At 37.0% G+C, this 26,143-nt stretch overlaps 1 protein-coding gene across 26 annotated transcripts in view; it reads left to right on the top strand.

Annotated features, from left to right (window-relative positions):
- The first annotated feature begins 12,513 nt into the window (after nt 1-12,513).
- The window catches only part of ZNF644 (zinc finger protein 644), a 102,048-nt gene continuing 88,418 nt past the window's right edge, over nt 12,514-26,143 (top strand). For 5 of the 26 annotated variants that reach the window (XR_014300048.1, XM_082688648.1, XM_082688650.1 and 2 more), the window contains exon 1: nt 12,542-12,842. Coding sequence is in view for 3 of the 26 variants with exons in the window: in XM_082688635.1 (XP_082544761.1) it covers nt 13,037-13,143 (107 nt within the window). In the remaining 23 variants the exon portion in view is untranslated. The other 21 variants (XM_082688649.1, XM_082688639.1, XM_082688653.1 and 18 more) reach the window with 17 other exon arrangements.

Genomic DNA, 26,143 nt, shown 5'->3' with positions numbered 1-26,143 from the left:
TTCATGGGTGCCAAGTGCCTATCAAAAGCTCAGCTAAGTGAACCCGTTTTCATGAAGGTTGCTTGAAAGCTCTGCAGGTCAATCCTTCTAGACACAAGCCAATGAAGTGAGGAGGGACAGAGCAAGTTGTCTTTGGAAGAAGGGGAAATTCTTCACAAGTTGCCATAAGTAATTCACAAAGTAATCTGTATTAAGACTGTTTCAAAGGTGGGCGCTTGGGTGGCTCAGTCCTTTGAGCATCTGCCTTCCTTCAGCTCAGGTGGTGATTCCTGGTTCCTGGTATTAAGCCCTGTGCTGGGTTCCCAGCTCCGCAGGGAGCCTACTTCTCCCTCTCTTACCTGCTTGTGCTCTTACTCTCTCTCTGACAAATAAATAAAAATAAAATCTTTTTTTTTTTAAAGAATGATTTAGTTATTTACGTAAGTATTCTCTGATTATTTATCTACACAAAAATACTGAGTACTAACAATCAGTTTCTAAGAATTTCCTATCTCAATGATTAAGGTTCCCAAAAGCTACGGGGGAATTATGAATCCAGCACCAGTCTTCTTCATTCAGTGTGGGTGTGTGGGGGGTGGATGATTAAATCACAGACTCATGGATCATCTCTTATTTTCTGTTACCATTTCAGCAATTTCTTCTGCCAACCATATTTGCAGGCAAAATATTACTAGTTGGCTAGATGTGACTTTTATACATAATTATGAATGATGATCATCCTGGAATCTACTCAGGATTCCTTATCGTGGTTGGCTGCATGGAGAATCTGTGTATTAACCTGATTTAGGGAAATATCTGGCACATGATTGCTTTCCCTATATAAAAAAAAAAAGTTCATTATTACCCATAGGGATAGAGAGAGATTAACTTGATCTCTTTAGGGCTATTGTAGGCAGAATCCCCTTTTTCCATTTCATTCCTTTGGAAAATTTCATTGTCACGAGAAAGCTTCCCTGAGGGATAATTACAAGACCATTTTGTTTTCCTGTACTATTAAAAAAAAAAAATGTTGCTTTTTTGGTCCTAGTGCTTCTTTGCAACATTTTTTTCTTATTAGTCAGATTGGCTATCACTGTTCTTTTCCAAAGCCTACTGCCAAATTCATCAATTTCTATCCCCAACTCGTAGAGATTCATTTTCCCCCTTTCACTAAAAGAAATATCCCTTATGCATCTGTGCGTAGTTTTCATTTTAATTTTTTTGGCTCACAGCAGTAGAGGAAATAATATGCATATATCTTTTTATACCTTTTTTCCCCTTATTACTGTTTAGCTGTCTCTTCTTTGTGCCTCACAGAGTACTGACAGCTAGCTAGATGACCACTGAACACTGGATTCTGGCCCCAAGTCATAGTCCCATATAAGATTTCTTGCTCTACTTGAAACAGATTTACAAGAGTAGAAGGAAACTCTTACTTCTCTATCTTCCCTCAAAGCAATGTAAAGTGATTCCTAACTCAATGTCCAATATGTATAAATACACAGTAAAGGGGCGCCTGGGTGGCTCAGTGGGTTAAGCCGCTGCCTTCGGCTCGGGTCATGATCTCAGGGTCCTGGGGTCGAGCCCCGCGTCGGGCTCTCTGCTCAGCGGGGAGCCTGCTTCCTCCTCTCTCTCTGCCTGCCTCTCTGCCTGCTTGTGATCTCTCTCTGTCAAATAAATAAATAAAATCTGTAAAAAATAAATAAATAAATAAATAAATACACTGTAAATAAAGACACACTTGCTTGTATTTGGTTATTATGCATCTGATATTTCTCTTTTAAGAAGACAAAGAACAAATTTAATGTGTCACTCTCATTTTATGCATTAGAGCCACATTATTTAATATGTAAAGATTTCATAATAATCTGTTGCCCAAAGTGAGCGAGAGAACAGGTTAGCATTCATCTTTAATGGAAGGACATTGTGAAGGTTTACTGAATTTCAAGCGAAGAAAATACCTAAAGCTCTTCCTGACAGTGTTCTAGATATTGTGTACATTTCCTTTTACTCTTGGGTCTCTGGTTACAGATCCTAGCAATTCAATATTGGTCACATACTTCTCCCAGCTCACAATACTAACCCTAGAAAGAAGGAACACGATTGGGTCCAGTTTGAAAATGGGGACATGAAATGAGGCCACCCTGATTAACGATGGTCAAGTGATCTGTAACTGTTATGAGTCCCATAGTGACCTATACTCGGGTAGTCCCCTGCAGTCTCATGGGGTCAGAGTAGAGCCTGGGAGAGCAAGTTGCTCATTAAGGCACAGAAGCCTGAGAACAGGGACCATATGTATTTAGACTGTTGTATCTTCAGTGCTATTAGACATCTCATACCTGAGTCAAAAGGCTGAATATATGTTGACTGGATGAACAAATGAATGAATGAAAAATGTCTTGATATGCCTGGCAAAATGGTAGAACAGCTGCCATAGAACTCTGAATGCTTAGAAGACTGAAGAAGTTTTTGAAAGATGTGTTCAGCGAAGTGAGAGAACTGTTCCTTCACGTGTACAGCTGACTTGTGCTAAGTCACATAATGATAAAATTACATAATGATACAAGAGTGGGGTCACTATGATTCTTATTCTCTAACATCAGCGGAAACCACAGTGCTGTCCAAATGCTAAGGTCTGGGCTCTCCCACTCTCGGCAGCAGCTGTTTCAGACTTGTTCCACTATCCTCAAGCCTTCTGCCTGCCTCCTTCAGGTCACTTAGTACAGAAAGGCTTGCTGCCAATTTTACATAGAAATTGGACAACATCTAACCGAAGAAATAATCTCATCTGCCTGACACCTCATGTAGAAATGTGTCAAATGGGAGTGTTATCTCTCCCTGTCCAAGTCTAATCTTAATCTTCTGTTCCCTTCCTTCAAGGAACTCACTCCTTTCTTTATCTCTATCTTAGAAAATTTTTAGAGTTTTATTGAAGGTCTTTACTGAAACTCTTTTATGGAAGCAACAAACTATTCATATTTAAAATGTACAGTTTGGTTAGCCTTGACATCTGACTGCACCTCTGAAGCCATCATTACAATCAAGATAATGAATATATCCATCATCTCCAAATATATCCTTGTATCCCCCTATAAATCCCTTATCCATCTCTACTCTTGTCTCATTTTCCTCCTCCACAAAAGGCAACCACAGATCCACTTTCGGTCACTATAAAATTTGTTCACATTTTCTAGAGTTTTACATAAAGAGGATCGATCATACATTAGGTATTCTTTTGGGGGGGGGCTGGCTTTATGCATTTACCCACTGATGGACTTTTGAGGCTATTACAAATAAAGCTGGTATGAACATTCTTGTACAAATCTTTTGTGGATGTATATTTCTTCTACCTTCGGTAATAACCAGGGGTGAAAGGGATGAATCATATTCACTAGATGGTATGTATGTTTCATTTCTTTTTTTCTTTTCTTCCTTTTTTTAAGATTTATTTACTTATTTGTGAGAGAGCACAAGTTGGGGGGGGAAGAAAAAGAGAGAATCCTTATGGAGACTTCCCACTGAGTGCAGAGCCCTACAAGGGGCTTTATTTCACAACCCATGAGTTCAGGACCTGAGCCAAAACCAAGAAGACTCTAAGTGGCACTTGGTGTCACTTAACTGACTGAACCACCCAGACACCCCATGTTTCATTTCTTAAAGATACTACCCAGCTTTTTTCCAAGACTGTTGTACCATTTTATATTTCCACAAGCAGTGTAGTAGCGTTGTAGTTTCTATACAACCTGGAAAACAGTTGGCACAATCAGTCTTGTCCATTTTAGCCTACTCACAGGTGTATAAGGATATCTCATTTGTGGTTTTGATTTACATTTCTCTAATGATTAATGAACATTTTTGCTGTGCTGATTTGGCACGAGTGTATCTTTTTTGGTAAAAAAAAAAACTGTTAACTTTTGTTATCATTTTTTTATCAGGTTGTTTATTTACTTACTGAGTTTTAAGAATTCTTTAGATACTATGAATAGAAGTCTTTTATCAATTATGTAACTCCCCAAAAATTTCTGCCCATCTGTGGGTTGTCTTCTGATTCTCTTAGCAGTCTTTTGAAGAGCAAAAACTCTTAATTTTGATGAAGTTCATTTTATCATTCTTTTCTTCTATGAATAGTGCTTTTGGGTATTCCAGAAATCTTTGCCTAATTGGAGGTCACAAAGATTGTTTTTCCTAGAAGTTTTTTGGTTTAGGTTTTATATGAGGTCTATGATTTGTTTTGAGTTAATTTTTATATAGGGATCAAAGTTCAATTTTTTGCATATTGGATATTAATTTTTTTCTAGTATCATTTATTGAAAAGACTATTCTTTCTCCACTAAATTGTCTTTTCTCTTTTGCTGAAAGTTAATTGACCATGTATTTGTGGATCTATATCTGGATGCTCTATTCTTTCCATTGATCTATTTGTCTTCCATGCCAGTTGTATTATAGGCCCCTTGCCAGCCTATGAATTGGTTTTCTTTGGATCGGGTTCCCATCCATGGACCAGTCACTGCAGCCAAGTGTTAGAGGGAGCTGGCTTGCAAAGTGTGAAGGAGAGTTGCAGAGAACTATCCATGTGGGCTGAGGGCAGGGCAGTTTCCTTTAACATGTCCTATGGTTATATGTAGGCACCAGATTCTATCCTGAAAATATCCCACTCTTTCTCTGCCTCAAGTTTTACACACCCTTCAATAAATTTTTTATACTCATTTTGATTCTCAAAATGCAAATCTGATCATATAATTTCCTTTCAAACTTTCATCAGTGGTTTCCTAATTGTCTTTAGGGTAAAGTCCAAGTTTCTTGACCTTTGAGACTCAACTTCTGTTTTCCCTTCCAGTTTCAATTCTCCACTCTCCACTTATATGCTATATTTTAGCCATTTGAATTACTTGCCATTCCCCAACATATAACACTCTTGCTCTTCTTGGGCTTTTTTTTTTTTTTTTTACATGTTTCTTCTGCATAGAATATTTTCTCTCCAACTATTTTCCCCAAGCTAGCTTTGAAAATTCTCGTAGATATCGTGTTAGATATAACGGCAGTTCAGTTCAGCAAATATTTATTTATTTTTTAAAGACTGTATTTATTTATTTGAGAGACAGAGCATGAGCAGTGGGGAGAAGAGAAAAGGGAGTGGCAGAGGGAGAAGCAGACTCCCTGCCAAGCAGGGAGCTCGACGTAGCACTCAATCCCAGGACCCTGAGATCACGACCCCAGCTGAAGACAAACACCCAACTGACTGAGCCACTCAGGTGCCCCTCCGCAAATATTTATTAAGCAACTACCATGAGTTTAAAAACATGTTCCCTGATAATGGGAAACCAAGTATAACACATCTGGCTGTTAGTCCTGTCCTCTGCCCAGTTCCCAATTTCCAATGAGGTGGGTTAAATTTCTTAAACTGGGATGGAGAGAGGCAAGGTGAAATGGAGGAAGTAGGATTCTGCATTCCCAATATTCTCCCAAGCCAGTCTTCCTGGATTAGGCAAGTGAAATGGGTGCCAGGTAACTGAGAGATTCCTGGAATCAGCGCTGTGATTCTGGAATTCCTAGCTAGTCATAGGACCTAGAATCATTCCTAGTATATTTAAGCTAGGGAAGTCAAGTACCAGCAGATTGGTCCAAACTCTAGTTGAGAGTAGGACAGATTTTAATCATACAGCCAGACCTCTGGAACTCCAGCCCACAAACCATGTAGTCTCACTCCAGTCATTTCATTAGTCTCACAATAATATGACCTTCTAATTAATGAAATTGAATTTTGGGGCCCTATTTTTCTGTCACGGTGGGGTTTACTGTAGGGAGAAGACAAGTGTAACAAAAGGAAAACAAAGATTGCTATGTGGGTGGGGTGAGGGGGATGGAGCAGAGCAGCAGTCCTCTCTGGGACTGGGATATTCAACTGAAACTTGAAGGGTGAGTAGGAGTTAGACCAGGTGAGAGAGTGGAAAGGTGTTCTGGGCAGCAGAGCCTTCTCTGATCCCCCAGACTAGTGTAGGCCTCCTCCTTGGTGTTTCAAGACTCTGCTGGCTGGTTAGTCCTGTCTCCTCTATTTATTGTACATATCACAATGGTACTTTTTCTTTGTTTATCTCCCTCCATTAGACTGGAAGCTCCTTGAGAGCCGGGACTGAGTATTCAGGATCAAGTAGCCTATCAGTTCCCTTTCTGTGAAGTAGGTACAAGGACTCTCTGGGCAGAGGAATTAAAAGGGTGATGCTCTGTGCGGAAGAATTAAAACAGGCAATGCAGGCCCAAAGGCGCAAGGGTGCTTCACAAAGGAAGGCACTTTTGTGGGAAGAAAAATGGCATCCCTTCCTGAGGAAAGATCAGCCCTGAGCTAAGGGCATGATTTGGTGAATGGAAAATGGGCTGGATTTTAGCCTCCATTCACTGTACAGCTGAGTGTCTCTGTGAAGCACACGAACTCCAGAGCTGTACAGAATGAGCCTGGGGATTTTTCTCTACAGTCTCTGCAGTGACTAACTAGTAAAGGGATTGACATACTAAAGAAATATTTAAAAAATAGTCCATGGAAATGGAACCTTAGACTAAGGGTCCCAGCGCTGTCTTAGTAACACATGTATTCTAGATAGTCAGCTATGACTATGGACGTACCTGGTGGAAAATGGTGATGCCATGTGAGAGGCAGTCATTTCCTGTGGAAGACTCGCTATAGCCACTGAAGATAGCTTGTCATATCAGGGAAATAATGGGATAGTTGGTCAGACCTGTTCTTGAGTACATAAGAATGCCTTAAGGAATTTTCCAGGGGTCATAAGACTCCTGCAGTAAACAGTGGTCACAAAACCCCTGAAGGTTATTTCTGGTTTACTTTAGTAGAAAAGAAAGCACTTATGTATGAACTATTCTCCAATATTCTATATTTTTCAGGAATAAAGCTCATTTATAACCATCTGATCAAATATGAATTGAGAAGACAAAAGCTTGACATAGTTTTTGAACTTAGGCAGTAAGTAATGATGTATTAGGGCAACTAAGTTAATGAAAGTCAACTTAATAAAACAGAATTGGAGGAGTTTCTAAAAATGCTCATTATTCTAAGCTATTGTTAAATGAAAGATCATGCCATTATTTTATGAACCCCTAAGGAAAAAAAAAAAAGCCAATTACAAACAAGATTTGTAAAACATCTTGATTTCAGAGATGTTACTATATTTAAGAGAAAGCATTATAGAACTGATGAAATTTCAATCACAAAATACCTCATATTTCTCTTTTTTGAAGTTTTTTTTAAGTAATCTCTACACTCAGCGTGGGGCTTGAACTCACTACCCCAAGATCAAGAGTTGTGTGTTCCACTGACTGAGCCAGCCAAACACCCTTCCATCTCTTTTTTCTTTTGTTTTAATATATTGTCATATCTTTAAGGAAAATAAGAGTTATTTTGCTGGTGAGAACAGACGAAGAGTTTACGTTCCCTTGACAGGTACATCTTCATGGCAGGTGCAGTTTGCTATCAAAGTTTCATGACACCATCTGTTAAGATCATTTTCATATCATTCCATGCTCATTGAGCAAGTAATTTGGCGTTCCTGGCACCCTTCTCTACAGGGGAGGGAATATGTTGATCAATCCGTCTGAGTATTCTATTACGGTTGGCAATCAAAACTTTTCCTGTAAATTAATATATTAACATGTGATTTATACAGTTGTCTCTTATATATTTCATGCTTTTGAGCTTGATCAATTCTGGCCTAATTGATTCTCAAAATGCAAAGCTAAGAGCGAAACCCTAGAAGAAAATGACTTATTGGCATTATCATTACCACATGAGGCACTAGTTGAACAATGAGCTGATAAAGAAAGCTTTGTCAACTTTAAAATGCAAACAGCACTTTGAGCATGTGAGTTTTGATCTATTTGACCACAAGACATTGGAGAGTCAAGAGTGTTCCACTTACCTTCGCATCTTCCAAGGGGCCCAGTACAATGTCTGAAATATTTTAGGCACCATGTGAATGTTAAAGAAGGGAATGACTCCATATTTTCAGTGTACCATTCAGGCCTAGTAGAAAAGCATGAAATTCATTAGCTACTGGGAGACCAAAGCCATTCTATGTTAAGGGGGAAATATGACAATGAGGAATGAATCTGACAGAGTTTGTAAGAAAAAATGTAATGTCCTGGAACAACAACAACAAAAAATGGATAAGAAAAATAATGGTGACATTATTGTATCATATTTTTAGAACTCTATTTTTATTTCATACTAAATGTTTCCTAAATCTATTTTTTAAAGGTTATAACTACTGTTCTTTTCCTTCTTCAATGTATTTAGAAAACATTTAGAAAATTTAAGTAGATGATAGAGAAAATTTTAAGTTTCATTTTGAAGATATTTAATTTTATTTACAATTAAACTAGATATATCAAAGTCTAATTTCTAATTATTAGAATGTAGTAAAAGGAACATATTTGTACAGTTATAACTCCTAATTATTGATTACAGAGGAAATCAATACATATACTGGAAAATATTGGCTTACTATTTTATGTTCATTTTCTATAGTAAAGCATATGGGATGGCTGAAATTGCAGATGCCCTTTTTCCTTGGATGGATCTCAACCAAATATCCCAGAACATCTGGAATCTTTCACTGTGGAAAAAAATAAACAATAAAGGCATTTCTCAAATTTAATGTGTGTGGAAATTTGATGAAGGTCTAGTGAGGCCTTTCTTCTAACCAAGAGAAGGCTGGATGGTTAGTTGCCAAGAATCCTTGAGCAGTGGCATTTACCTAGAGTCTGAGATTCATCTCTCAGCCTAATGTGTCCAGTGGTTCAGTTTCTCTTTCCCCTTCTTTCCTTTTCATTCACTCCTGAACCCACTGCTGTAGACGGAGTCACTCCACTGACCTTGCGCTTACCAAGGTCACCAATGATCTTGTATACCCAGTGGACACCACTTATCTTTCATAACCTCTTTGCTACATTTACTCAGGATGTGCAGAGCCCCTGCTTTGTGTTCACCATTCCCATTTCCTTTTCCTCCAGGGCACACTGCCTAACTACATTTCCTAGGCTCCGCCTGCCGTTAAGTGGTACCATGTGACTAAATTGCTGACTAGTGGAAAGTGAGAAGTGATTGTGCCACTTCTGGGCTTGGCCACTTGAACTTACTGCACTCGTTTCTCCATGTGTACTCTCTGTTTCTTTACAGAAGAGTCTTCTCTTAGAAGATCTTAGGAGACGGCATAGTCAAATGGTGGAAGGACCTTTGGTGCTTTGGGGCCTCCTCTTTCCTTCCCATTGACTGCAGTGGAGGGTGACCTGAGTAAGAATGAAACTTGAATGTGTGAAGCCATTGAGGTTATTTGTTATGGTAGTCAGCTGTTACCAATACTTCCTTGGCTTCTGTGGAGTTACTTTCATGCCTCAAGCTCCTTTTTTACCTCTGTCCCTCCATTTCTTGTTTTTGTAGACTTCTCCATTTATTCCTTAAATATTTATTTAAATTTCCATAGCTATTTTCTTTGTCTACATGTGTTCTGTGAACAAACTTATATATTCTCATGGACTCTCATGGTCTATTTCTGATATGCTGTTAAGTAAGGAATGTGTTCCTAAATATTAAATATAATTCTTACTAAATATTTATATATGTATTTAACCTATTTTGTACTGTGTTTTATAAGGTTTTCTTTTTAAAAACTTTTTTTATTTTTTTAAGAGGGCTCCACATCGAGCAAAGAGCTCAAAGCAGGGCTTGAACTCAGGATCCCAAGATCAAGAGCCAGATACTTAATTGACTAAGCCATCTAGGCACACCTTATGAGGTTTTGTCTTAACCATTATTTTGAAGTCTTTATTATCTATTTCCTCATCTTCCCTATCCCATGGTAAATTGAGAGTTGATGATAGTTTTTGCTAGTTCTTTATTAGACTGTAAAATCTCCTCATGCATTCAATTACGATTTATTAAATATGTACAACAAACCGTCTTATTATTCTTTTTGCTGTGGTACCTAGTACAGCACTTTGCATAGAGCCAGCAGTCAGTGAATACTGGTTGAATTGAACAAAACTGTTTATTGCATACCTGCTATATATAAGGCTCTGTGCTGGAGTTAATGTGAGACAAAGATAAATATAAGACTTGATTTCTATTTGCTTCATCTTTTCCCATGCCAAACATCCTCTTACTTCCCACCCCAACTGACAAACATAATATTTGCAATTCCACAAATGAGACTGCCTTATAGTCTTGGTATTCAGAGGTGAGTCTAGAACTAGTCAGGCCCTAAGATAAATCCAAAACTTGACTTTATTACTAGGATAGTGGATTAATGAGATTTCATTTTTTCTTATTGCTTGGAATTTAAAAGTATTAGAATGAGAGTTATCTGCTTTATCCAAAATCAAACTGCATTTTCTTTTTGATTAAGTCATTTGAGACCACAGTTTACTTTGTATCTTTTACTGGGTAATTCCATTCACTGGAATAACTTTCTTCTCTTCTTTCTCCTCCTCCTCCTTCTTCTTTTTTTGATTATTTAATTATTTGACAGAGAAAGAGAGAGAGACAGCAAGAGAGGGAACACAAGCAGGGGGAGTGGGAGAGGGAGAAGCAGGCTTCTGCTGGGCGGGGAGCCTTATGTAGGGCTGGAATCCAGGACCTTGGGATCATGACCTGAGCGGAAGGCAGACGTTTAACAACTGAGCCACCAAGGTACCCCTCTCTTTCTTTCTTTTAAAAGATTCTTAATCAGATGTATTTATCAGAGCATTATTTTATTACAGTGAGTAGATATGTTTTGTGAATTTTCTGCCAGGGTCAAACTGTTTTCCACATCTTGATTGCTCAATTGCCATTTTCTTTTAATGTCTTTAAATATTTTGGCATTGTACCACATAACTGGGCCTTGGATTTTTCCAATTGCCTACTTTGTTTTTCTTTTTGTATTACCTTTTTCAAGCTTTCTATCCTTATCAAGTTTTTTGATATCTATTTTGTTTACAGTTTCATTAACTATTACTACTTTTACTTTGTAATTACTACTACTACTGGTACTACTATATCTATAGTACCACATTTTAGTTGGTGGATTGTAGTACAAACAGCTTCTATTAGTAAGACAAGTTCTGGATCATGGTTGAGTTCTAAGTTGTTCTATTTGCTTATAATTGGATCTGTCTGCCCATCTTGGTCAGTCAGTAGTATACATTTACAACAGAGGTTGGGTTTTTTTGTTCATGGGTTTTTGTTTTTTGGTAGTTGCTTCTGTAGTGACCCAATGTTGGGAGAATTTTCATAGTACAAAGTATTTTTATCAATTGTAAGTCCAGTAATAAATGGAGTAGTTCCAATTTTAATGATTCTGCAGGTGAGATGACCCAAAGGGATCCCCCCTCAATTTGCTTAAAAAATATACACATTTATATGTTATTCTTTACCCATTTATGTAAATAAGGAAGGAAAATTCACATTTTAAAGAGTTTAAAGAGCTGTGTGATTTTGAGAAAATTACCTGACCTCCCTTTACCTTACTAAGTTGTAATGAAATTCACTGAGTTAGAACAGTATTTGGTACCTACCTAGTAAGAGCTCAAGTGTTAGCTGTTAAAAAAAGTGTTATCTATTATTATTAACTAATGCAGCAAGTATAAATATCTGTTTTCAGGGATCTGTGTTTGCTGCTGTTGGTAGTCACTATAGTACAGGAAAGAGAATGTTCCTGATTCTTGTCAAATAAGCGCAATTGTACTGTGTTTCTCTGAGTATCAGTGACATCTTGAGGGTTTGGAGGAGCACAGTTTATGATAATTGCTAAACTAATGAAACTTTTTTTCCTTTTAAATTGAAAACAGAGATTCAGAAAAGCTGAAGAATTTATTAAGACAGGAATTTTAGATTCCTTGGGAACTTTTAGTTCACGTCAAACATATTAGCAACTTCTTGTTTGCTCAGCTCAAAAGCAAAGAGAACAGCCCAAGTCAGTGTTTCTCGAAGTATAGTGTGTGAAACTCTGCTCTCAGTCTCTTGGTGTGGATGCTTGTTAAAAAGGAAGCTTTCCAGAACTCTCTTGGAACCTACACTGATTCATTGAAGGGTTAACCGGTATCTCAATTGCTTCCTATATAACCTTAATTTGGAGACTCCCCGCATACTGAGTAACTTGGGGAGAAAATACCCTCCCTGCACTTGAAATCTGGAAGAATCAAATAGGGCCAAATCCTGGGCACCTTTTAGGGTAGGCTGCTCTGCTAATTGAGGTGCCACATTTGATGCTTTGCCTGGCCATCAAGCATCTCCCAACAACTGGTTCCCTTAGGATCCAAACCTTTCTCTGCCATTACAGTTGTGACCGGAGATCTTGAGTTCCTTAGCTGTTTTCATCAACAGTAGGAAAAGAAAAGGAATTCTGGCACGCTAGTGATTATGGAAATCAAATATGGGCCTGTTCCACCTTAAAGGGCCTAGGCTTGCCTAAGTGCTTGGGTCTTGCAGAGTTTGGGCACCACCATATTTGGAGCGTGCCTACTTTGGGGCGGGAACCTCCTTGAGAGTGATTAGGTCAGCGCTGGGGGAGGTGACCTTGTTTGGTTTCTGGCACCCGAGAACAGTGGTGCACTGTTTCTGCTGCCCCCGTTTACCTAATTGGCCCAGGCGCTCCATCAGAGCAAAGCCGCCCAAGAGCTCCTCGCTGGCCGCCCCCGCGGCCCGCAGCTCGGTAGAGGCGGGAAAGCAGCGCGCCTGCGCCGTGGGAACCGGGGCCGGAGGCGAAAAGCGGGGAGCGGAGGGGGGCCGTTGGAGCCGAGTAGCGTACAGAGCGGCGTGTGACGCGGGGACGCCGCGCGCTCCCAACGTCGCCCCGGTTTGACGCACACGGCACCAAACTGTGAGTTTCAGGGGTTATTTGGTCGGATTCTCCGGGACTCGAGTGGGTTTCGGGCCTCTGGGCTGTGGCGGCGGCGGGATTGAGGGTGGCGGAAGAACTTGGGGGACCCGACCTTCGGCGCTCGGGCCCGGGCAGCTACGCCCTAGGCTGGGTCCCAACCATCCAAAAGGACGCGTTTTGCCGCACAGGCTAAGATGGCGGCGGCGGCCGAGGAGGCGGAGTTGGTGCTACACAAGGAGCCCGGGCCCCGGGTTCGGGGAGGCGGCGGCCGCGGCGGCCGCGGGGGGCGGCGGAGCCTGAGGTGAGCGGCGGCCGCCGCCGCGGGGCGGGACTCGGCGGAGAGGGGGTGGGGGTGGGGGACCTTTCCACGGCGGCGTCGGAGAATCCGGTAGCGGACACAAAGGGGCTGAGCTGGGCACTAGACTTGGGGGTTTTGTTTAGTCACATGAAGCCGAGCAGCCAGTGAGCAGTAGGGGGAAGGGGCCGAGATCAGGCGGCCTGGGGAGCCTGGCGGTCGCCATTGCAAAGCACTGAGTAACGGGGCGGTCCGAGAGCAGTCACCAACCCCTCTCCGGGGCTGCTCGGTTTTGGCCAGAAGCGCCAGTTCTGGCATTAACTGTACACACCCCTCCCCTAACGTGGGACCAGGACCGCATAGCAGTCCCCTCCCCCTGTTCTGCAAGATCTTATGCCGCTAGGTGCCTGGGAAGTAACAGCAAGAGGTAAATCGCCCAAAGTGTTTGGGTTGCCAGGGGCTTGGTGGGTGTCCAGCTAAAGCTTTTTGCTTCTCCAGGTCTGATTCCCTGGCCTTTGTGTCCCTGGGAGCTTAATCTCTGCCAGAGGAAAGCAGGTGTGCTCCACTTCTCCCGTGAACCTGAAGATGAGTTGTCCCAGACCCTTCTCAGTGATTGGAAACTTAGGTGGTGGAGCTAAAGGTTTCTTGTTACGAGACTTCCACAGACGACTCTCGTGTTGGGATCCATCCATGGTTTAGCAACATTAGTGGAAAACTTTCTTGAACTGTCTGAGTAATACTGACATAAATTTAGTTTTTATAAAACTTTGATGTCTAGACTTCAGATTTTGTGTGGTCATTAAGAAGTACTCAACAAGGGGGTAAACACAGTGAGGGCCTAAATGATGGTCCTGTTTTGTATACAAGTCAATAATTACAACAGAAATACCAAAACACCATCATCTCTTCTGGCCATTTCCGACTAATGCCAGTCTTGTTGCATTTGGATGATAGATTAGATTTGCCTTAATAGTATATTGCTTCTCTGCTGTAGTTTAGTACCATTTCTTTGGTCCAAGAAGAAGGACAGCATTTCAAAAAAATAGACAACTCAAGTTACTCAAAGGAAACCTGCTCTTTGCCTTCAGTGCTGTGTGTAAGTATCCAGGGAACTTGATGGCAGTAATCCTGCCTTGGTAGCTTTGGTGAGAAAAAATTAGTTTTTATGAAGAAGTTATAATTTGGTTTAGCCATTTTAATTGGTGAAACATGAAGGCTTGACCATTGTTGGTGCAGTGATAAGTATATTTCTTTTTAAATCATGGCAGTGTAAATTTTAGAATTCTAACATAACCTTATGCTGCACTTACGGCTGCATCATACTTTGTATATTGTATTAACTGGGATTTTAAATACAAAACTTGGAGACAGCTAATGTTTTGTTTTGGCCGGGTCACATTAACAAAGTAAATAATGTGATCAGAGGGAGAAACACATTGAGATCCTTAACTTTAGATCTGTTCAAATTAAAATTTGAATTTTTTAATATAACTTAAAACTTTGATTTTCCTTGCTTCTTTCAGATATATATTTTCGCCTTTTTAGCTTTTCTTCTAATAGAGAACAATCTTATTGTATTAATGAATAGAAGATACATTAACATTGGCAAAATGTATTATTGAGTCATGCAGTGTTAGGGTGAAAGGAATCTCAGGGATTCCTAGTTATACCCATTGTTTTATGATATATTGAGGACCAGATATGATTATGTTAGTGCTTAATGGAAAATTATCTTCTTCTACCCCATTGCTCTTTTCGTTGGTCACATTGCTGGGATGAGAAGGTGACTCTGTAACTAAGGGTTGAAAAATGAAACAAGGGAGTATGTTTGAAAGTATCTGTTATATACTATTATTTTAATGAGAACATCTGTGACAATAAGTTAAAAACTGTTATTTAACATGATATGGTGATGTAGTTTTTAAAGTGACTTCCAGTGAATAATTCCAGATACCAAATACAGACATTTCAAGTTAATTTTGGAGCAATATTGCTTTTGAATTTCGAGTTTTTCAAAAAGCAGTCTTGACCCCCAAAATTTAAAGAAACAAATAGCTTGATAAACTTCTTGGAAAGTTTGAAATAACTGCCATTACTACCAGTTATTACATAAGAAATGAGATGCCAAAAACGATGTAGTGCCTTCATTTTGTAATAGATTTTTTTTGGGTAAATGGACGTAGATTGGCTCTTGTTAAAAATGATTTGTTAAGATTACTATGACCACCAAATAGATCTGTAAGATCTATTAGGAAATTCAACAAGTAGCAAAATCATTTATGGTAGAATCTCACAGTTCTTTAATTTCTTTATCAAATATAACAAAAACTTGTTAAATTGTATTGAGGTTTTAAAGCTTTTATGGGTTATTTAAAGTGCGTTTAAATTACCGATTTTTGAAGAAAGTTGGTAAGCTATTGCTTTATTTTCAACACGGTGTGAGTGGATTTACTTGCATTTTAGTCTTATGATAATTAGGATTATTCTCAGATGATTTTTAATTACAGAGTGAGCCTGTTACCTGCAAACCTTAAACATTTTGCAGTTTAAGTTTGTTACTTAAGTTATAAGAGGGAGAGTTTTGGTGTGGTTGAATTGAGACTGTATTGGGTAGCAGAACAAGAAAAGAGAGTCAAGGACAGTTACTGGGAGTGGTGGGGATACCTGCAATTTAGAGAAATTGATAGAAAAGATTAGGTTTGTCGGAGATACACAGTTTGTGTTAGGGTTACTTACTTAAAGGTTACTTACTTCTCAGGGTATGATTCCAGAGGAAAAGAGTGGATCTTAGTCTTGTAGGAATACTTTTCTCATGATTGCTTTTCAGGCAATCTTAAGGCAGAGGTTTGCACTGAATTCAGAAATAGGTATGATCAATTAAGAATTCCTAATTTTTAGAACATTGTTTTTAAAAAGTATTTTTAACTTTTTAATTGATAACCCTATATAGTAAAATATGAGAATAAAGGATGGCTACTGTGATATTTTGGATAGGTATTCAAATGAGTTCTAACTTTTTACATTAATCCCTATAGAGACTATTTTGTAGATGAAATTTGTAAATATTTACGAAGTTATGAGATGTAGCAATGACTAAAGCAGTTCTAGAAGTATTATCTTTTAATTCAGGTTTATTAGAGGGATATCATTGCTTTTAATATTAAAACCATTTACATCTTTGACTTTTCAGAAAATTGACAGTAATCAATCTGATTCTACCACTAGCTCACCCTGCTGGTTGGCTGAAGTATATCTGTCTTCTCTTAAAAATAAATACAAATATCATTGGAGACCTAGAAGGTAGAACAGCAAATTCAATTCATAGTCTTTTCTTCAGGAAGATGGGGGTCTCCATGAAAAAGGTATTTTTCTCATCGTTAGGGTCTTAGTTGCTCTACTGTTAAGTTTTTTCTAAAATCTGCCAAATTTGAATTGTGGAGTTACTATCCTCTTTGAATTCACTAGGAACTCTTACGTGATTATGAGGAGTTACTATGTTTTTGTTTTTTTAAATTCAAGATAGGACATCCTTTGACAATTGAGAGATGTTAGCATGGAAAACAAAGTCCTGTGAGATAACTTTCCAGGAGGAGAAAAGCAGAGGATTTCAGGGAGAAGAAAAGAAGCATGCCAGGACAGAAGCAGCAGCGCACACTTCCAAATGGAGGAAAGTGAGGCTGGATTAAGATTAGTGTTTCTAAGATACTATCTTTATACTCTCCCTCTACTAATGTTTGCTTTACCTCTTCTGTTTGCAAGCTGTAGCCTTCCCATTTCATTTGGGATTCTTCGAACTGTGATCTTGTGAGTAACTTTATAAAAAGTATAGAGGAGTCCTTTGTTCCTTGCAATTTAATTCTATTAGTCTAGATTGTGGTACAGTTGAAGTTGGTTAGAGTGATAAATATGACTTTTAGGTAATAAGCCTTTTAGTATGTGTATCATTCATTGAAGTTGAATATATAGCCTTTAAAAGTTTTTAAAAGACTTTGTAAAAAGTCCAGAAATGTAAATATGTTAGGAACCAAATGGGTAATTTAAAATAAAATCCTAATAAAGTGTTAGAATTAAAATACAAAGCATAGATATCTGTATGATACCAGTTTTTTTAATCTACCTTTTATAAGAGATTAATGTGTTTATCCTTTTCTTTCATGGCATTTATCCTTTTACTGGAAAGCTTAATGCAAATCTTCATTAGTTTCTTGAGAAAGATGTTAAATGTAACTTTTATTTTCAAAACAGCATTTATTGGGGAGGGAATGATTGCCAGTTGTTGAATGGTATGTGAAGGTGGATAAAACCTTGCCAAAGTGGGAATTAATTTCCTGCTGCTTACTATTGATTTACTGAATAATACACACACACACACACATACACAAGCGTGTATATGTACACATACGCACACACACAGGAAATCATAGTTGCATTTATAATTGTATATGAATAAAGAAGCAGGATGAGATAAGGTTTAAAAGTATAAGCCTTGAAGTAAATCTAGCTGTGTGGGGGTGCCTAGCTGGCTCAGTCGGTGGAGCATGTGAGTCTTGAGTCAGGTTGTAAGTTCAGGCCCCACTCCCTACATTGGGCATAGAGAGGACTTAAAAAAAAAAAAATCTAGCTGTGTGAGCACTAAGCAAGAGGATTTAACAGTAATATCATCTTCATAGAAGCTTAAGGTTTACATTGCATAATTCTCGTAAAGTCCTTAGCTTTCTGGTACACAATGAATACACAAATGTTAACCTTTTATAATAATAGTTATTCCTATTACCATTGTTTAATTTTTTTATAGTAACTTGATATTTTCATCTGCATGTGATTTGGAATCGTATACTTTTGCTGCTTTTCATTTTTTAGACCCATGTCTATAAAGGTAAGGTTGTAAGGAAGTCAGAGGCAGGCACCAAAGTTTGCCCTCTCCAGTTCTAGCAGCAAAATCTATTAAACAGGTTCAGTATTTCAGGAACACATTTGCTTTTACTGTCAGCTGATGAATAAAGGCACTTGAGGATGAGTACATTCTAGTAAAGTTATTTCCCAACGAATGTGTTGGTTTATCTTTGTTAAAACATCCTAAATTTCTTCACTCTCCTTTAAAATTTTGACCATGAGAATTGTGGTGATCATTAGAGAGGAGAAAGTGAGTGGTTTTGTGTATTTGTACGTAATAACATAAAAACTCCAGATAGGAAAGAAGAGAAGCTTCAACAGCAGGTAGATTGAGGAGAGGAGAGGCATGTTAATCTTTTCAATGCTTAGTCTGAGTTAGGGCAGTTTCTTCAAACAGCATTTCCTTTTGCTGTTTTCTTCTCTATACTTTGTTTTGTATTTGTTTCTGCTGATAGAATCTTAAACTTATTTCTGTCTTTAATTTTTCTTCTACCATGTACTCCTCTCACTGCCAGACGAATCTTAAGCTTTTTTTTAAAAATTGTGAAAGGAAGCTAGTAAAATTAATTGTAAATTCACATGCAGAGGAGTGTGAGTCTGAAAAATTAGAATTTTCATATATGCTTAAAAATACTTTGAGCGGTTTGGAAAATGAAGGGGGGAAATGTCACCCATAATCTTTTACCATTATATAGTTATTAGTATTAAAGGAGAGGGATATGAGACTGACATTAATTAAATGTCTGTGTATTCCTTGTAATGATGCTTGATACATACATATATTCCCATTTTATATGCAAGGAAACAAATTCAGACTCATGTCACATAGATAGTAAATAGTCCAGCAGCCAACTTTGAACATAGGCATAGCTTGCTTCTATAGATAAATTCTATTCTGCCTTTCTCTCCTTTCAATCTATACTTTAACAATACTTTTATTACGATTTGTAAGTTTTATTTCCTACTTATAAAACATTATAAAAGCATTTTTCTGCCTACCCTTATTTCAAGCAGTATCTTATTGCCCACATTGTTTATTTATACTACCATATAAAGGCTCTTTGTCTTGGCTACTGGATATTGGTACAGTGATATTGGTCAAAGTAGAAGCTGCCTTTTTCTTTACTGAGTGACCAAGAAGAAAAATAATGTAGGTTGATCAGAACTAATACTTTCTGATACTAGAAAAGCTACAGGTTTAATAATACTATCTGATGAGGCATTTAACTCAAAATTGGAGATACATAAAATGTAGATGAATTTTCAATTTATAGCCATCAGAGAACAACTTTTTAAATAATTTTATATTTTGAAATGCCATAAGCTTCCTTGTTATATTTTAAAAGTGATATTAAAATTTAACAGGCACTTAATTCTATTTAGTTAACTATCCGTAATTCCTAATGTAATAATCACTATAGGGCACCTGGGTGGCTCAGTCATTAAACGTCTGTCTTTGGCTCACGTTGTGATCCCAGAGTCTTGGCTAGAGCCCCGCATCGGGCTCCTTGTTCAGCGGGGAGCCTGCTTCTCCCTCTCCCTTTCCCCCTCCCTGCTTGTGTTCCCTTTCTCATGTCCCTCTCTGTGTCAAATAAAAAAAAAATCTTTTAAAAAAACACTGTAAAAGGGAAAAAATATTGAATTCTTATACTCTCATTGGGTGGATGGCATGTATTAAAAAAAATTGTGGGCCTTTTATAAATAGATTGTATAGGACAGCACCCCCGATAGAAATATGTTGAGCCACAAATGCGATTTAAAATCTTCTATAGCTTTTTTAAAAAATAAAAATAGGTAAAATTAATTTTATTAATGTGTTTATTTAACCCAGATTATTTAAAACATTTTTTAAATATATAAATACAATTGACTTATTCTGCATTCTTTTTTTTTTTTCCCATGCCAAGTCTTCGAAATCAAAAGTGTGTGTTCCACACTTAAAGCACATCTCAATATAGATTAGCTAAACCTCAGGTACTTAGTAGTGACATGGCTTTCATATTGGACATTGCAGATATAGGTAGTAAGTTCTATACAAGGATGGGGAAACGATAGTAAGTTCTGTAAAAATACAGAGAAAGGATAAAGTAGAAATTGAACTGAGCCTTAAAGAATAGCTAAGAAAAGAGTATGCTGGAGAACAAATCTGTAGTGATGGGAATTAAAATAGGAGATGTAATTTGAAATCAGGTAATAAGAGTGGCTTGGTTCTAGGGAATTTGTTTTATATGGAGGATACATATGTGAAATATATGTTAGAGGGTGCTTAATTATGTCTTGTACACATGAGCATTTAATGAATATTGAATTAGTATTTAAGTGAATTAATACGAGGCAGAGCAAGAAAAATGCTGGAAGAATACTGACAAATCCTTATAGGTCTCCTAAGGGGAAACAGTTGTGCTTAGGGTATATTAGTGATCTGTGATTAGCAGTATGATGGAGAATGATCAACACGGATGAGATTTGAGAAAAGGTTTTTTGATTTGACCATTATTGGTAAGTTATTTTTAAATGTTTTATTTATTTTTAAAGATGTATTAAGTTATTTGATAGAGAGCAGGGGGGAGGAGCAGAGGGAGAGGTTGAGCATCTCAAGCAGACTCCCTGCTGAGTGCAGAGCCCAAAATGGGGCTCCATCTCACGACTACAAGATCATGACTTGAGCTGAAATCAAAAGTCAGATGCTTAACCAACTAAGCCACCCAAGCACCCCTATATATTTTATTTAGATATAGTTTAAAAACAGTGAAGTGCACAAATCTTAAGAATACAGCTCAGTGAAATTTTACATATAAGTACACATAACTTCTACTCAGATCCATGTACAGAACACTGAGAAAGGTGCCTTGTGCCCCCTCCTATTAAGATCTCCTCTCAGAAGTATCCACTATTTTAGTCTCTATCACCGTGAATAAGTTTGGCTTATTCAAACTTATTATTATTAAAACTTATTATTTAAGTTTGAACTTGTTTATGGCATATTTGTCCTCCTTTCCAAGGGTAGGCTGATGGCTTGAATCTCTTTCTTTTCTATCCTTGTTTGGCATTAAGTGAATTTGGAGGTAATGAGCTGATAAGTAATTGGTTCCATGGCTCTTCTGGTGTTTTGGTTTTTTTCCCCTAGTGTGGAGTATGCCAAAATCAGAGAGGTATTTCTTAGTTTTCATTAATATTGACCCTTTAGAAGTTTTATGATGAGAAAATTTGTTTAGAAAGCAGAGATTTGAATTGCTTCTTTAGAATGCAGAAATTTGAATTGCTTTTTCAGATAACATAGTTATCTGGCTTATTTTCATTACAGTGTCCTCTAGGCGTATAGCCAAGAAGTAGGTAGAGGAGGTCTTGATTTGCCTCCTTATATAGAGGCCTTTTGGAACCTCTTTAGTAGTAGCTTCTAAGCATTATGTGAGTTAGCTTTCAAGCATTGCAGGTTTCTTAATAAGGTATTTCAGTATTTCTGATTGTGATTGTAGGGATAAGAATAAATTGGTATACTTCTGTTTACTGCTCAGTTAGTATCCATTCTCAACCTGAAAGATTTTGACATTTATGTGTGAAGAACTAAAAGATTACCTTAAGGACAGCTGCACAAAAATTTGAATGGTTAAAATCATCGAGGTACACTTTATAAAATGAGAACTGAAATAGAATTACTGATCATGATTTACTTCTAGTGCTTGAGTTTATTTTTTATTTATTTATTAATTTTTCAAATGAATTAATGGTTACAACATTGTGTTTCCATAAATATTGAGCAGGGGAAGGATTGTTTACTAGTGTAACAATTGGTGCTTTTGGGAGAAGGATTTTTATTTCTGAAATATGTATTATAATAAAGTTGTAAAAAGTACATAATAATGAAAATATGTATCTTTACATTCTAGTATGCCTAGTTTGGAGGAATAGATATGTTTTATAAATTGTGCATAAGTGGACATGAAAATACTTCCTCATTAACGTTTGAATTATGAATGCTTTTGAATTTATGAATGAAAATATAAAGTTTTGTTTTTTTAAAATGTATAACATGACTTAATTATACTCTTGATCTAAAAATTTTAATAGTTGTCTTGAAGAAATAAAACCATCTATCAACTTATATAGGTTTTATATTTGTGAAGTATAGAAGGCTAAACCAAATTGGTTAGATTAGACCTTGAAAACATATGGTTATTATCTACAAAATATTAAGACTTTATGTAGTACCTTTTGTGTAAGATTTAGAAAACCACAAACAAAACAATTAGAATGTTACTAATTAATAACCTTAAGAGTCAATTTCTATGGGAAGAAAAAACACATTTAAGGGTGTGTTCTATGTTTTTGTGTTGTTTTGACAAAACTGGATGTTGTATTTGAATGTCGTTTTGGGAGATTGGATTTTTTTGTCTGCAGAAAAACCTTATTTGTATGGTTGTATCTTCAACCTTTGCTTGTTTTCATTGGGTTAGTTATATATAGAATTCATATAGTATCTTGCTGGGAGTAAGATTGTTGTAATAATAGAGCAAAGGATATGGTTCCTCCTCTAAAGAGCTCATGAACTAAGACACAACTTGAGGAGTACTTAATAATGAAACATTTGAAATACTGAGTTGACACAAAATAAAATGAGTGGTATCAGATAAGATTGGATTAATTAAGCTTCTTTGCAAAAATGTTTTCATAATCTAGGTTTTGAAGATTGGTATAAATGAATAGATTCATGAAAAGGAAAGAGAGTATCAACTAGGGAGAAGAGCATGTTAAAAAGCACAGAAATGGGAATTGTGGAATGCAAGCATTTTCCTTACTCAAAGTAGAATCTATTTTAAATGAATGTAATGAAGAATAAGTTTGATAAGATTGTGGCTGGCGCTGGAGGAATCTAAAGAAATTTGGATTAGAAATTAGAAATAAGGGATTTAATTAAGTCCACTAAACAGAAATAAATGAAGAAAAAAAAAAAAGATTAGCAACCAGATATAACATGATTGAGAGAAAAGATTGAAGTGAAGAAGGCCAATTAGAGGTTATTATCTTGGTGGATGGAAGGAAGGATATTTTAAGAGTAAGAATGGGTAGTTTTAAAATCAGGTAGGTGAAATGTGTGGCTCTTAAATTTGCATACAAAGTTAAAATTAGAATGGAACAGTTCTATTATCTCCAGATACTGAAAATAAATTTACTTGGACTCAATTTACAAATAAATTATTAACACTAATTAGGATACATCTGCCTTGTTCTTTAAAAAAAAAAAACTGATGAGCTTTTAAGTTTGATTTGAAAACTAAGTAAAAAAGTTATACTATACTGGTATTTTCTGAATTGCTAGTACTTTGAACTAAAAAAATACTTGAATAGTAAGAAGAGCTTGTAATTGTAATGTTGTATTTTGAGTTATAATAGTACGTTTTAGCCATGGTTTAAGAAACATTTTAATTGGTATGGGAGTTGGGGAAACATATAATAAAAATTAGTAGTCTGGACTTTCAGTGTTAAATTTGTTTTTAAAAATGCTTATTTTAAAATTTAGGGTAGTGGAGAATACACTGCTTTTATTGGGGGGAAATTCCCTATAGTTCCTTTGGAGCAATAGTATTTTTTGATATTTAAGATCTAAGTTGTCTTTACTAGAGTTTTTAAGAGTTCTTGAATGTGTATCGTGTCTTAGAGTGAGTAAGATTATTTTTAAGACAAGAATTTTTTTTTTAAAGAGTTATTTATTTGAGAGAGAGAGAGCGCAGTATGGGAAGGGGCAGAGGAGGAGTGTCTCAAGCAGACTCTGTGATGAGCTCCGAGCCTGATGGGGGCTCGTTCCCACAACCCTAAGATCACGACGTGATCCAGAACCAAGAGTTGGATGTTTAACAGACTGCACTAACCAGGTGCTCCTTAAAAGAGGAGAACTAGAAAAATATGAAAAATTTATACAACTAGTACAGTTAAAAATTGTTTTCTGTGCTTTTTAGAGTTAGTAAATCGAGCAGAATTTGGAAGTTGAGTCTAGGAATATAAGATAGTATAGTCTTACTTTAACAAGTTTACATTTTAACCACTCTCACAGCTAATACAGGGTTAATTTCTGTTAGTAAAGAGTTTTCTGGCAACTTGGCAAAATAGGGAGGTACATTTGACTCTGTTCAAGTTTACCTGTTGAGATAGCAGTTAAAGCAAAAGAGAATAGGCTGTTCCCTACTGTCACTGGAAATAGAGATTTCATCCATCACTCTGAAATTTGGCATTTTGGTATAAATAGTATGGGTGAGAAGTGTTGACAGCAGAACTGTCTACTGTGATTATCCTGATGAACTATTGGTATGGGAATAGGAAGCGTCCCTGAAAGTCCTTCCCTGAACCTCTTTTCCTCTTCCCTGTTTGCCTGTAAACTTCTTGGCAGTAGATCCATCCCACCTTTTTGTGCTCCTTGGGTCTATACAAGCTGAAAAGCAATGAAAAATCACCATGTGCATGAGGAGAGGCTGCAATTTGAGAGGGACTAGAAAACAAAATTGACTATTCCATACACATGGATCCCATTAAAAAGTTCATACAGGAAAGAAGTGGAGGAGACAGAGATAATTTCCAGTGGCTGTGATGGAACCAAAAATCTTGTGCTAGGTCATTGAGTGACATAATGATGTCAGTGCCATTTAGATTGATACAGATGGCATCTTACGTAGGTGTCCTTTAGTGTGATATTCCTTGTCTAACTTCCTCCTGGTTCATCTTATTTTCCAAGACTTACTCACCAACTTCCTATCAAGTTTGGTTACCTGATACCCTTCCATCAGCTTTTTCTTCACATAACAGGAATTGGTCCTCCTTACTCCCTCCGTTTACATACTGGATTACACATTCTTGGTGTGTGGTTTTGAGTTTTATCTTAGACAAAGTAACAGAAACCTTAAAAATAAAGAAATGGCAAAAATATGAAAACTTACAAGCTCATCAATTCAAGTGAAGGAAAAAAACCTAGGGTAAAACTTTTTAATAAGTTAGAACAACTAAACACTATCAGGCTTGAACTTTTGTGTGATAAACAGCATTGAAATGTAAAGTATAGTGTAAGTAGCCTTTCTTTAGAGCAATTAGTAAGAGTTATTCTTACAATAACTCTTACAATAACTTAGCAATTAGTAATTCTTAGTAAATCTTAGAATTTCATAGAAAAATAAAAAAAATAAGGCTATGAAGATTTATTGAATAGTGGCATGTTTTATTGACTAGATGTATGTCAAAACTTTATTCCAAATGGATAAAAAACATTCTTTTCAAATTCCTGTGAATTTTTTAAAAAATTGTGTCTTGGGCTTCAAAGAGAATCCTAAGGTTTTAAATTAGAGAAATTGAATTGTATAGGCCAATGTTTTCTGACTAAAGTAATAAAACTAGATGATTGTTAACTACTTGGATGATGAAAACTATGTCCGACTGGGATTTAAGCTTAAATTTAATACTGATTAGAGGTTAATAACAATGAAAAAACAGATGAGATTAATATTCATTTAAACATGATGCATTAAAAACACTTTACTTTGCTATCATATCAAATCCCTGATAGAATTATAATAGCAGTTTTCTTAAAAAGGCATTGTGTGTCAAGGACAAAGAAAATGGCAAAGCTAGTTACAGAAGTAAAATTTTGGAAGCTTGAAAGCAGCAAGTGGTAACTAATTTTGTAGATTTGAGAAAACCGAATTTTCTGCCATTAGTTGGGGTCGGGGTGCCTAGAATTGGTGCTGTAGACGCTGGGATTGAAATTTGGTGGCTTCAGAAATTGGTTGCTTCAGGTAATTTGAAAGAATTGCCCCAAGGCATATAATAACAAGTAAACAATACTTGTGGTACTAGGAAAGGGTTTCTTACCTTCATGTTTCTTCTTTGATATTCAAATGAGAATTTCTGTATTTGAGAACTCTACACAGCTTGGGTTAAGAGTATCATACTGGAATTATCATATTGGAATTTCTAGAATTACTTAGAAATCTACATGTTGAATCAGGAATCATCCCCAACCTCTTTTCCTCTATTAGTTCTGAAAATACTGGGTATCAGGCTCATAACCCTGGATGTGAGATTGGAAGATTAATCCTGTTACAGCAAACTAATGATCAGGGGAAAAGACCAC

Source organism: Mustela nivalis, assembly GCF_964662115.1.
Source record: "Mustela nivalis genome assembly, chromosome: 10".
Lineage (NCBI taxonomy): Eukaryota > Metazoa > Chordata > Mammalia > Carnivora > Mustelidae > Mustela > Mustela nivalis.
The sequence above is the reverse complement of the archived record's forward strand: the minus strand, read 5'-3'. Positions and strand labels throughout refer to the sequence as shown.